Raw genomic sequence first — 12,023 nt, forward strand, 5'->3', positions numbered from 1 at the left:
CTCAGCTGATCAGTCATACTCTCTCTGTCTCTCCCTTTTAAACTGAAGCTGAACTTTCATTTCACTTGTTCATTTTAATTAACGTTACAGTTGCATCACAGAGGAACTGGTTCTGGTTTAGAGGCCCAGTTCCTCAATAAATCTCTGTCCCCTGGGAAAGTTCCTGCGCTGGACACGACATACGACTTGGTTCCGTTTTCTACACATTTAAAAACAACAATGGCGTCAAAACACACTCACTCTCCAGCGGAGGGCGGGGCCCCGTGACCAGAGACTCTATGATCTGATTCGCCACTGAGCTGTCGAATCCCGAGTTGGACGAGTCCGGATCGGGGTCGTTGAGGATGCTGGGGAAGCTGGCTTTACTCTGCGTGGGCAGCTCTGACTGACGCTCTGAAAAACAGACAGACTTCAGTCAGTAAAGAAAGAAATGAGGGCAGGTGGACGCGGCCTGCGCTTCATAAATCTCTGAACAGCAGACATTTAAAGTTCTCTGAAGACGGGATAAACGTCGGTGTGGACTGACCTGCTAAGGCGAGCTGCAGCCCACTGATGTCGATGGACTGGGGCATGTTGCCGGCGTCCATGCAGGACACCTGTCGGGGCGTCTTCTTGAACAGATCCCTGGGCGGCGCCAACATCAGCTGGGACAGGAAGAACTTCTCGGGCTGGGTGATGGGAGGCAGGAAGCCTGGGGGGGTCACATGACACAGGGACGTCACGAGAACCGATACTACATGACGGTCCTCGTTTCTCTAGGTCCTGTAGATGGCGGCCGCTGCGGCGACAGCTCCGCTTTAGTTTATTACTTACATATCAATGAGGAATCATTCGTTTGATCTAGCTCAGAGAGACGGCCAATGAAGCACACGGCCAGCTGATGCGTCCGTCCACAAATATAGTTTCAGATTTGTGGAACCTTTATTCTGATTGTGAAAATGCAAAGGAGGACCACATTAGACCATATAAATCACCATTTTGTTGCAAATTCACAAATAGAATAGAGGTTTCACTCCTGAACCTGTGTTTTAAAGAAACTTTAACTTCTCTGGGAAATGCTAGTCCAGACCTGACAGCTCTAAGTAAAGTGGTTTCTGATCTGGACCTGGTCTAATGTGGTCTACATAAGAAAAACATATAAATCGTCCCTTTTTTTGCATTTTCACAAGTAGAATAAAGGTTTCATAAATCTAAAACTGTTTTTAAAGAAACTGTAGCCTCTCTGGAACAATCTAGTCCAGACCGGACAGCTGTATGTGGACCTGGTCTAATGTGGTCTACATTTCTTAAAAAATTAAAAAAAAACAGTGAAATTGCAATTTCTTGCATTTTCACAAGTAGAATAAAGGTTTCCTGAATCTGAACCTGTGTTTTAAAGAAACTGTAGCCTCTCTGGATAAATCTAGTCCGGACCTGACAGCTCTAAGTAAAGTGGTTTTGGATCTGGACCTGGTCTAATGCGGTCTACATAAGAAATAACCATAAATAGTCCCTTTTTTGCATTTTCACAAGTAGAATAAAGGTAAGTAAAGTGGTTTCCTAAATCTGAACCTGTGTTTTAAAGAAACTTTAGCCTCTCTGGATAAATCTAGTCCGGACCTGACAGCTCTAAGTAAAGTGGTTTTGGATCTGGACCTGGTCTAATGTGGTCTACATAAGAAACAACCATAAATAGTCCCCGTTTTGCATTTTCACAAGTAGAATAAAGGTTTCCTGAATCTGAACCTGTGTTTTAAAGAAACTGTAGCCTCTCTGGATAAATCTAGTCCGGACCTGACAGCTCTAAGTAAAGTGGTTTTGGATCTGGACCTGGTCTAATGCGGTCTACATAAGAAATAACCATAAATAGTCCCTTTTTTGCATTTTCACAAGTAGAATAAAGGTAAGTAAAGTGGTTTCCTAAATCTGAACCTGTGTTTTAAAGAAACTTTAACCTCTCTGGATGAATCTAGTCCGGACCTGACAGCTCTAAGTAAAGTGGTTTTGGATCTGGACCTGGTCTAATGTGGTCTACATAAGAAACAACCATAAATAGTCCCTGTTTTGCATTTTCACAAGTAGAATAAAGGTTTCCTAAATCTGAACCTGTGTTTTAAAGAAACTGTAGCCTCTCTGGATGAATCTAGTCCGGACCTGACAGCTCTAAGTAAAGTGGTTTTGGATCTGGACCCGAGTTTCCCTGAACTTTCCGCTTAACTTCCTAATCGGAAGCTGTGATTCGGGCGCTCCGTCTTGGACATACAGATGAATAAACCTTGAATAACAAACACGTACCTGACAGCAGCTTCTCCGGCTCCTCCCCCGCAGGTGCGGGGTTCAGCAGGTGGGCGAACACGGCGGCGAACGGGTTCGCGGCCAGCGGCTCGGTGCGGTACATCTCCCAGAGCAGGTAGAGAGCCGTGAGCCGCTGCGGGGAGCTGGGCAGCAGGTCCGGCTGCTGGAGCAGCATGACCAGAACCGAACCCACCCTGAAGTGCTCCGCCTTCCCGAAGTAGTGGTGGAAGTGTGTGGAGAGGCTCTCGAAGGTGTTGGTGCAAGCCTCCTCCGAGATGATGCTCAGCAGGTTGGACAGCTCCTTCGGGGCCAGGGTCATGGTTCCGTGGAGATCCGGGACTAGTTTAAGACTGTCGGTCAAAACAGCGAACAACGCATCCCCGTGATAAACCGAGAGAAGTTAATTCATGTTTGAAGCAGAGGACAAATACAAGTCTGAAAGTCACCAGCTAGCAACGAGTTAGCTTAGCACAGCAGCGCTAACTGACAAGAACCGGCGGAGTCATGGTCCAAACGGGAGAGTCCGCCCGGCAGAGTCCAGTCTGACCGGGTCGGTACCAGCATAAGAGTCTTACAGAGCCAGAAACTCTCAAACCGAGCCAAATGTCCCGATATTGCGAAGTGTCGTCGGACTGCTAACACACGCCTGCTGCATTAGCCGTTTAAGTTCTGATTTGAACTGTCGGGCCGCGGTGCATTGTGGGACCTGTAGTTGTACACGCTGAGGTTTAACTTCCTCACAAACCGGATTCTTGTCTCCAGAAAGACGAACAAACCTCTTACTTACTTAAAATCTGCGGCAGCTAAACCTGCTACACATAAAAACACCACTTAAAGATAAAACTGACCTGGAAATAGTGGAAAACTACACGGGCTAACTAGCTCTTCTCTTTACCCACAAGCCCTTGCGATGTCTTCACGGTGTTTCGCTTTGTCAATAAAGTTTACAAAAACCTATATTTTTCTATTTAGTTTAAAAAAACATAAAAAAAAAGCTTGAAGTACATCCAATACTTGTTATAGAAACATTATATTTATCTATTTTTATATTTATTTGTTTCTGTGGTTCCGCTGCATTGGTGTGTCTGTTAATACACCGTTGTATTAATAAAGTTTTGGGAATGAAAAGTCATACATGTACCAAAGTCCCATCAAACATCACTCTGTCAGTCAGAGGTGGATGGTGGTATACTTCAGTAAAAGTACTGACACCTCACTGTAAAAATACTCCGTTACAGAAAGTACTGCATCGAACATGTAAAAGTATGAAAGTATAGGAAAATGTACTTTACTGTACGGGTTTTACTTTTTCTTTCATTTCCTTCCACTGCTGCAGATTAACCAGCGAAGGTAAAGACAAAGTTTAGGTCAGAAATAATGTAAATTCCAGAGATTTACAATTTACAGGGATTAATACTGAGTTAACATCTAATTATTCTGCAGCAGTGGAAGGAAATTAAACACATTTCTACAGTAAACACCTTGGAGCTGCCTGCTAATTCACCCTCAGAAGCTTTATTTTGACTAAATTATATATATTATTTATAATATTAATGAAGGAGAACAGACCCGCTGGTCGTCGGTTGATCCTACAGAGAAATAATGAACAAAACTCCTTCATTTAATGTATTTTAGATCTGAAAATGTCTGTTTCGGTGAAATGTTTTTAACTTTTGCTGCTTACTTTGGGACCATTTAAGGTTTTTCACTTGAACTATTTAGATGTTGGCTGTTCTAAATCTTCTGACCGGTTGTGTATTTCTGAAAATATTGATGAAAGTTTTGTTTTACTTTGGAAAAATTTATTGTTTGGTCTCTGAGAAGATAAAACAGTTGATTAATCATAAAAGCCAAATTTCATTTCCATCAATACACATAAAAAACTTCACTTCAAATGATAAATGTTTTCTATTCAACACTCTCCAAAGCAAAAGGAAATTAAAACTATACCAGCTTTATTTGTATTTCACATTTTTATATAGAGCATTATTCCCTCCTAGTGCTAAACATTTTCTACTTTTGAACTTGTTGCAAACTTAAATTAAAAATTGATTTAAAAAACTTATAACGCATTTAATATTTAGATGTTTGTTTCCCAATAATTCTGAGTTAAATAAAAATTTTAAAAATCCTTATTTCTAAAAAGCAAACTGAGTATTAACACAAGAACAAGTATTTTCTAAAAGTATCTTAAAGTATAAATTATCAGTGATTAATCTTGTTCTAATATTTCAATTAAATGTCTGTTTAAGGACAAAATAAATGTAAAAGTGTGTTAGAAAACCCACTGAGACGAAATAAGAGACAGTAACACAGGCAGGCTGTTAAAACATTTACTTTCTTACAAAAACAGGGATGTGCTTTCACTTTGGAAAACCAGAAAGCTTCTCCAGGCGTCACGTTCTACCAGGAAGACACTGAGGAGGGTTTACAGCAAGAACTACGAGAGTTTTCGTCTCTTATTAACGTGTGCAAGCAAAATAAATGACTTGTTTTTCATTCAAAGAAGTAAAAGACAAAGTTTTCCCAGAAGGCTCTGATGTATCCGTTGTTTTTACCACCTGAATGCTGCACGGCTCTTTGCTGATACCAGATTTGTTAAGACTTTGTTGGACTGGGTCTGAAGTCAGAGGTTTAAAAGATCTGCAGGGAGAAAGAACGGCCTGGAGAAGCCGTCTGAAACATTTCACAGATCATCTCACTCGACGCCATTTAAAGGGATACTGCAGGCAAACAAAAACCAGAGCGCGCCTAAATGTTTAGGAGCCAGCACGCCAGAAACCACAGCGTCACACGTTTGATCCAGATCTCAAGGATCGCTGATCAAATGTGACTGAAAAAAGGTCCCACGGTGCTCCACAGGAAGGGGAGGGGCTTAGGCTCTCTATTAATTTGGCACACTCTGGTTTTCGTGGTAAAACGCCTTTTAAATAACACACCCAGAAAACACGGTTCTCACGGTCACGTCAGTCCACAAGGAAGGGTTTGGATCACACGGTTTCTCACACACCTGCATTCACACCTGGATATATGGCACAAGAATATCCACCATCTGAGAGTCAGTCTGGAGTCCAAACACACAGGAATAAAGCACCGACCACGAACGTCACGACCTCCAGCTGATCAAACAGAATCAAGCAAGTTGGTGAAACTATAGAAGAAGAAAAAAAATAGAAAACATCGTTATATAATCAGGCATGCAGGTAAAACACACCGTCAACTTCAGAACGGGCGACAGGTCCAAAATCTCCACCGGGGCGGTTTGGTCGGATCCACTTCACTAACGGGACACAACGAGGCAGCAAAACCACAAAGGGGTCCGGGATGAGACAGGGCAGGGGAGCTCACGTTAAACGCTTCAGTTTACGGGGGGAGTCTGGTGTGAACTGCTCCCTGGCTGTCCAGAGGAAGACCTCAACCTGATCTGAGCCTAATAATGTGTTTTAGTTACACGTCAGTATTTATGGTCTCAGTTTTTAAATGTTCACCATCTTGTGTTAGTGTGTTAGGAAACGATCACCAACGTTAATACGCTTCATCCTGAGGGGGGCATGAAGGTCCGAACCGCATGTCATCACAATCTATGCGACACCGACTGGAGGGCTGACGGACTTTACCGTATCTAGAGTCCCAACACTTGGAGCTGCACCTGTGCTGAGGTCTAACAAAAGTGCTAAATGCATTTCCGTCCTCATGAAACATCTGCAAAGCCCATTTGTATTTTGAAATCTGCATTGTTAGGCTCCCTCCGTGTTAGTTAGCTGCAGGTCTGGGGCGACTCATCGATTACCAAAATACGATGATTTGCATAAGGTTGCGCGTCGCAGTGAAGTCCTGCACCAGGTTAAAGCAGTGAAACCTCGCGCACATCATCTGAAGTGTGGGAGTGTTTTCAACAGAGACTCTGTGAGCACAAGAAACGTGATTTGTAATTTTTTAAATTCTGTTAGTTGCAGCCACATCGTCGCCCCCATGTTGAAATGCTAACACGACGTTTCACGATGCATCCTCATCGTCCTGCTGAGTCATGCCCTGGCGTGTTACCGCTGCCTGTAGATCAGAGGAATACTGTGAAACCACTGGCGGGAATGTGAACGCATCACATGCATGTGTGCGTGAAAACTTCTCCACAGGGAACCTTTTTTTAAAAATCGCTTATCTTTGATTCCTCGTCCAAACTTTTAGACTGTTAAATTTCAGGTGCATGAATAGTTTCAAACGTGATGCAGCTACAAAAAATAAGAACGAGGGCCGGTTGAAAAACCTGAACTGTCCTTCAAAGGTGATGAAATCTAAATCTTCTTCACTGAGCAGCAGACGTGTTTCAGGCCAGCTGTGCTGTGTCCTGTGGAACACTAACGGACGGACACAAACACATTGATTTATTTTATCAGTGAAACAAAAGCAGGTGAGGACGAGGAGGACGAGGATTATTTAAAAAGTGGAAGAGTTCAGTCTGGACCTGCTCTGTTTGTAAAGCTGGTTAAATAAAACTGAATGCTCTTTGTCCTAAAAGCAGGATTAGAAAATGCATCTCTGAGACTTTTGGGCCAGTTCGAAGTGTTTGAACCCTGAACTCTCTTCTGTCCAGAAATAATGTCAGATTCTCTCTCAGAGAGATTTGGAGGGCTGGGCGTGTTTACGGAGCTTAGCTTCTGGTACTAAAACTTAGCTGGTCTGTAAAAGCTCCCGACAGAGAGGTGAGCTTCAAGAGAGGAGATTTAGTGTTTAGTGCAAAAGCGGCTTTAGCTTCCTTTCATTCTGTCTGTTCACTCTGGGATCGGATCCCAAAATATGTCATGTGACAGTTCCTTCATACAAATAATCTCAAGTCTTGGCTGCGAGTGTGCTCTGTGGGAGGGTCGGGACGAGGGAGGGGGGGCAGAACCAACTACGGAAGCCCACAGAGGACACGCTGTAGTGTACAATATCAGTTATCTTCTATTCTTCTGATCACAAAAAAAAAATTAAATCATGACCTGAACATAACAAGATTTGTTTTCCTGCTAGCATTAAATTTCTATTCTACAATTGCACCAAATAAAGTGCTGAAGACGAGGCGACAAAAGTAATTTCACAATGAGAAGTTAAACTTCTTAAACACTCACTGCGTCCTGTCTTAGCCAGACAGGCGCAGATATTTTCTAACCACCTGCTGAACATTTCTGTCCCTCTGAGATGTGGCGGAGTAGAAAATACTCAAGTATCTCTAATTTGTAGTTAAATACAGTCCTCATGAAGAGGGAGTGAGATTTCTTTATGTAGCTGAGGAAGGTTTCAGGAAAACAAACTTGTTACGTCGGGATCTTCAAATACTTTTCATGTGATCAGAAGAAAACTCACGTCCTCCCTGACCGTCAAACTTTGGCTGCACCGAATAACAACATGAAGACAAACGTATTAATACTTATTGGAGAACCCCTAAGTGCAAGGCCTTATGGGTAGAAAGAGACGGATGTAGCTCAGTCAGGAGGAGAATCTCCATCAAATAAAATGTTAGTGTTTTTTTGTTCCCACGCTCTGACTGGCTTGTGATTGGTTAGCGTGAATCTAAAAGGAACCAAAAACAAAAAGTGGAACCGGGTCGTCTTTTCCCTTCTGGTTCAGATCCGAGAAACTGAACTGGACCCAAACGAGCGAGGCGACGCCCGTCCGCAGACGGAAGAGGAGCGACTGGACACACAAAGAAAATAAAAACTTCTGTTTCCTCAGTCGGCGTAGTGCATGATGGACTCCACGTAGTTTCCGGGGAAGAGGCCGGTGGTCGCGCTCATCACTCCTTCAAACCACCCGTCCTCGTTCTTCTTGATCACGTAGATGATCGCTCCTTCCTGGAACGACAGCTCGTCCTCCTTGTCGGCTGTGTAGTCGTAGATGGCCACCACTGGAGGGCGACAAACGCAGAAAAACATTATTACTGTTAAACGGCAGGACTCCCGGGACACACCCGCACGCTTTAGAGTCCGAACTACTGCAGCTGGATGCATTTGTACCAATGACTTCTTCCTCTTAACTGTCAACAAACCACGAGGAGGTTCAATAAACCTGGATGACGACGGTCAGCTGATGAGCTTCCTCCATTTTGGACTATCACCTCGGCTCGCTATCCAAGGTCAACGGCGTGAATTTGAAGAAGCTGAACTGTTATGTCAGTTTTAAAAGTCTAAAGACGACACCTTTATTTTGCTCTGTGTTATTTCAGTAAAATCTGTTGTAATGTTTTAAAATGTCATTAGTGCAGTGGTTCTCAAACTTTTTCACGCCAAGGACCCCTAAACGGACACAAAGTAGACCACGGACCCCCATCTGGTAAGTTTTGTTTTATTTTTTTTATAGCTACTTTGGTCATGAAATCCAGTCACTTTGATACTTATGGATTAAATTATAGTGAAAATAAATGATTCCCCTTTTTGCAGGGGACCCCCTGGAACCCCCTCAAGGACCCCTGGGGGTCCCCGGACCCCACTTTGAGAGCCACCTTATTAGTGCACAGAACATAATAAACACAGAAAACATTTTTTCCTCAGGTGCTTTAAACATCATGGAAAAACAGAGAAACCCAAAAGATCTTCTGTAACCTTCAAGTTAAACTGTGTAAACAAACAAAAACACAAATGCAGCAGTTTGAATGACGGTAAACACGTGATGCATTAACACCAAGGCTGACCACAGGGCTGCGATCATGAAACGATATCCAAGATAAAATAAACAAACGAATTTACTTCCATTATCTTTTAGTTTATTGCATTATGTCTATATATAAAATAAACTGTTTACTTTGAAGAATTTAAATATTTAACGGTGGCTCGTCGTCCATTATTCAAATGATCTTAATAAGTAAACAGGCTTTCAGGGAGAACTTGTTTCTGAGGCGTACCTTTCTCCAGGTAGTTTCTGGGGGCCCACGGTGGGTCTTCTTCAGCATACGGGTCGTTGTACTCCACCACTGCCGAGTCCTCCTCCTCATGTTCATCCTCCAATGGCTGCGGAGTAGACGGGGGCTCCTCTGGACCCGATTGGTTCTCTGCGGCCGGGTGAGGGGGAGGAGGGGCGTCTGAGACTGGAGGTGGGGCATATGTGAAAATGAGAAAGTAAATAAACACAGAAACACGCAGAGTTTATAAAGTGATTCTAGCTGCCGCTTCACATTAGTGCCTCCCGCGGGCCCCGGGGTCGGTCTGGTTCCGCCTACGTAAAGGTCTACTGGGCGTATGTACGCGTGAGGAAAAACGCTTATCAAAGCTTATTTTGGGGTGAAGTCATCAAACTTTCAGTACTTTTCATCAGATTTTCCTGCTGAGCAGAGTTAGATATGATGTATTGTATTATTTGTAGTAGTAACAGCAGTAGTAGTAGTATATGGGTCATTTTTATAGTTTCTGTTTTCCGGGCCCCACATTACACTATTTACTTTAAAGTTCATTAGTAGTAGTACTCCATAATTTATAACAGTTTTATTTGACTCTTATTCATCCAAACCTTGATATATTTTGTTGTGCTTTAGTTCAAAGTACTATTTATAACAATAAAAAAAGTTTGTTTTTATACTGCATTATGTCAGGGTATCTTGGTGAGGTGTCAACATTACAACATTTTAGGGATAATCTTTGTTTATGTCATGCGTTTCTTAAAATAAGGGGAAAAAAAACAATATCGGCCGATATATCGGATTTTAAAAATCTCAAATATCGAAATCGGTATCGGACTCAAAAATCCCATATCGGTCGGGCTCTAGGACAGTGCCTTTGCAAATGCAGCGAGATCAGGTGGTTCCGACCAGGGGCAGCCGGAGAAAAGCAGCTGCGGTCGCCGGACGCAGAAAACTGCAGCCGCCTCGCTCCTGTGAGGGTTTCCTGTCACATGACAAGGTGACGCTGCACCTAATTCTTTCCTTGCCTGTAGATGGCAGCACCAACACTTTTATACCGGCAGTTTTGTGCGACAATCAGCAAATATCTGCAGCCTGCTGAACATGAACCGGCAAGTTTGTGTCCCCGGCTACCAACCGCAAGATTTTATTATAGTAGACCCGAGATTGTAGCATGAATTCAAAATATAAACTTCTATTGAATCCGTCTTTTGGCTGTGAACTGGCACCAAAGTGATCTTATAAACACTCTGTATAGGCAGAAATGGACACGAAATGGACCAGAAGGCAACGATAGATCCATTTTTTCCCTGTCTGGACCAAATGAACCGAACTACAAGTTAAACATCCAATTCCAGCAGGTCCCTCACACCTAAAACCTTCTGCACAGTTTACGTAATAAAATAAAAACACAAGGCAACCGAGAACAAACATCTGTGTCAGTCAAAGCTGTACCAATCGAAATTCTTATCGTTAAAATCCACGTTTTACTGTGCGATCTGATTTAATACGCGACACGTAAGTCACACAAAGGAAGCTACATCCAGACACAAACGTGCACATGCAGAGCACTTTTCTACTCACTGGACTCCTGAACTCGAGCGACGAAACCCATCAGAGGGAGCTGAGGAGTGAACTGGAGGAGCGAGGGGGGCGGGGGGGAGGCTGCCAACACACACAGAGATCATTAACATACTTAAGCTTTTTTATTCCACTAATGATCAGAATCACAGTTCAGTCTGGGCGGAAATGTCTCGTGCACACTTCAGTGTCTTCATCAGACGGCTCTGACTGCATACCTGGGCTTTGGTTGTAGTAGGGACCACCGTTGACCTGGTTCTCTGTAGAGATCGGCTGACCGGTCACAGAGGGGGGGCGGCGGTACGGCAGAGACCCCCCCACCTGTTGAGCCTGCTGCCGAGGCTGAGGCCGGTTCATACTGTAGAACTGAGGGACGAAAGGGCCTGAGACAGCAGAGAGAGAGAGAGAGGTGGAAACCAGGTGAATCCAGTTCAGGACTTGTAACAAATCAAAATGTTTTGATGGAAATTAGCAACGAGGCTGCTTTTAACATTTTGGAGAAGTGAGGAAATGAAGTGCAGTTGCCGGAATGGATAGAAAGGAAACACTTAGACTTTCCTTCGAGGCCTCAAGGTGATTAAAAACTACTGAATATAAAAGACAAACTGGTTTATGTACCCTGTTTTATTCAAGCAGGAACCTACGGGTCTAAAAAGTGAAGCCAGAGCTGAAGTTACCTAAACCTGCGTCCTCTCCAGCAGCCAGCAGGGGGCAGAAATAAGTCTCTGAGAAAATGTTTCTACTTGTCAGCTGATTTATTCCCTCAGTAAACACTTTCCTGATGAGTTTATGGTCTCAGTCGCTAGTTTCAAGTCTTCTTCAACACAGCATGATGTTCATTTAGTAAATTATGGTCCCATTTAGAGGAACAGAGACCAGGAAGCAGGGGGGCTTTAGGGCGGGGCTACAAGCTAATCATGAATTACAGATGCAGCTTGTTAACCAAGCTAACTAACGCCACCCTCTCGCCCAAATGTGGTCACGTCTGGTTCCAAAAAAACGATACCGCGACAGACAAAATGCCAGAACGCTTATATCTGACAGTGAACCAAAAAACGAAGGTGAAAGCAGGATGCAAAGATGAACAACTAGCCGAAGAGTCGAGGCAGAAAGACACCGTGTGTGCAGGAGGGTGAATGTTTGTGTCCTAAAAATAAAAGCAAAGCAGACCTGAACGCAAAGCATGAAATCAGACCTTGAGTGCTGCAGCTCAGCAGCATTTTATTCAGTCTGAATCCTTTTTATCTTCTTATGTTCAGCTTTCAACATCTGAACGTAACTACATTTACAAAATAACATA

General features: G+C 43.4%; 2 protein-coding genes across 3 annotated transcripts; both read right to left on the bottom strand.

Moving 5' to 3' along the window:
• Positions 1-160: 160 nt before the first annotated feature.
• Positions 161-3,139, bottom strand: LOC123966499 (CCR4-NOT transcription complex subunit 11-like). The gene is made up of 3 exons (XM_046042651.1): positions 2,275-3,139; positions 527-691; positions 161-393 (listed from the first exon to the last, which is right to left on the bottom strand). The coding sequence occupies exons 1-3, from the start codon at positions 2,591-2,593 to the stop codon at positions 200-202; spliced, it is 678 nt and encodes a 225-aa protein (XP_045898607.1). The 5' UTR covers positions 2,594-3,139; the 3' UTR covers positions 161-199.
• Positions 3,140-4,593: 1,454 nt separating this feature from the next.
• Positions 4,594-11,109, bottom strand: LOC123966500 (abl interactor 2-like). Of its 2 annotated transcripts, none has more exons than XM_046042653.1 (4): positions 10,942-11,109; positions 10,727-10,807; positions 9,152-9,334; positions 4,594-5,425 (listed from the first exon to the last, which is right to left on the bottom strand). In XM_046042653.1, exons 1-4 carry the CDS (start codon positions 11,078-11,080, stop codon positions 5,334-5,336), a joined length of 495 nt encoding a protein of 164 aa, XP_045898609.1. In that variant the 5' UTR covers positions 11,081-11,109; the 3' UTR covers positions 4,594-5,333. The 2 variants fall into 2 exon arrangements, with proteins under 2 accessions (XP_045898609.1, XP_045898608.1); XM_046042652.1 differs by having other exon boundaries at positions 4,594-8,158.
• Positions 11,110-12,023: the final 914 nt, after the last annotated feature.

This window comes from Micropterus dolomieu, unplaced genomic scaffold (assembly GCF_021292245.1).
Source record: "Micropterus dolomieu isolate WLL.071019.BEF.003 ecotype Adirondacks unplaced genomic scaffold, ASM2129224v1 contig_13561, whole genome shotgun sequence".
Classification (NCBI taxonomy): Eukaryota; Metazoa; Chordata; class Actinopteri; order Centrarchiformes; family Centrarchidae; genus Micropterus; species Micropterus dolomieu.

Bases quoted from the DNA above. Each gene is read 5' to 3' on its own strand.
- LOC123966499 (XM_046042651.1), bottom strand. From the start codon at position 2,593: ATGACCCTGGCCCCGAAGGAGCTGTCCAACCTGCTGAGCATCATCTCG. The intron at 692-2,274 runs GTACGTGTTTGT...TGACCCCCCCAG, and splicing joins GCCGGAGAAGCTGCTGTCAG to GCTTCCTGCCTCCCATCACC. The intron at 394-526 runs GTCAGTCCACAC...TCTGTTTTTCAG, and splicing joins GCTGCAGCTCGCCTTAGCAG to AGCGTCAGTCAGAGCTGCCC.
- LOC123966500 (XM_046042652.1), bottom strand. From the start codon at position 11,080: ATGAACCGGCCTCAGCCTCGGCAGCAGGCTCAACAGGTGGGGGGGTCT. The intron at 10,808-10,941 runs GTATGCAGTCAG...GTGTGTTGGCAG, and splicing joins CTACTACAACCAAAGCCCAG to CCTCCCCCCCGCCCCCCTCG. The intron at 9,335-10,726 runs GTGAGTAGAAAA...CCCCACCTCCAG, and splicing joins CGCTCGAGTTCAGGAGTCCA to TCTCAGACGCCCCTCCTCCC.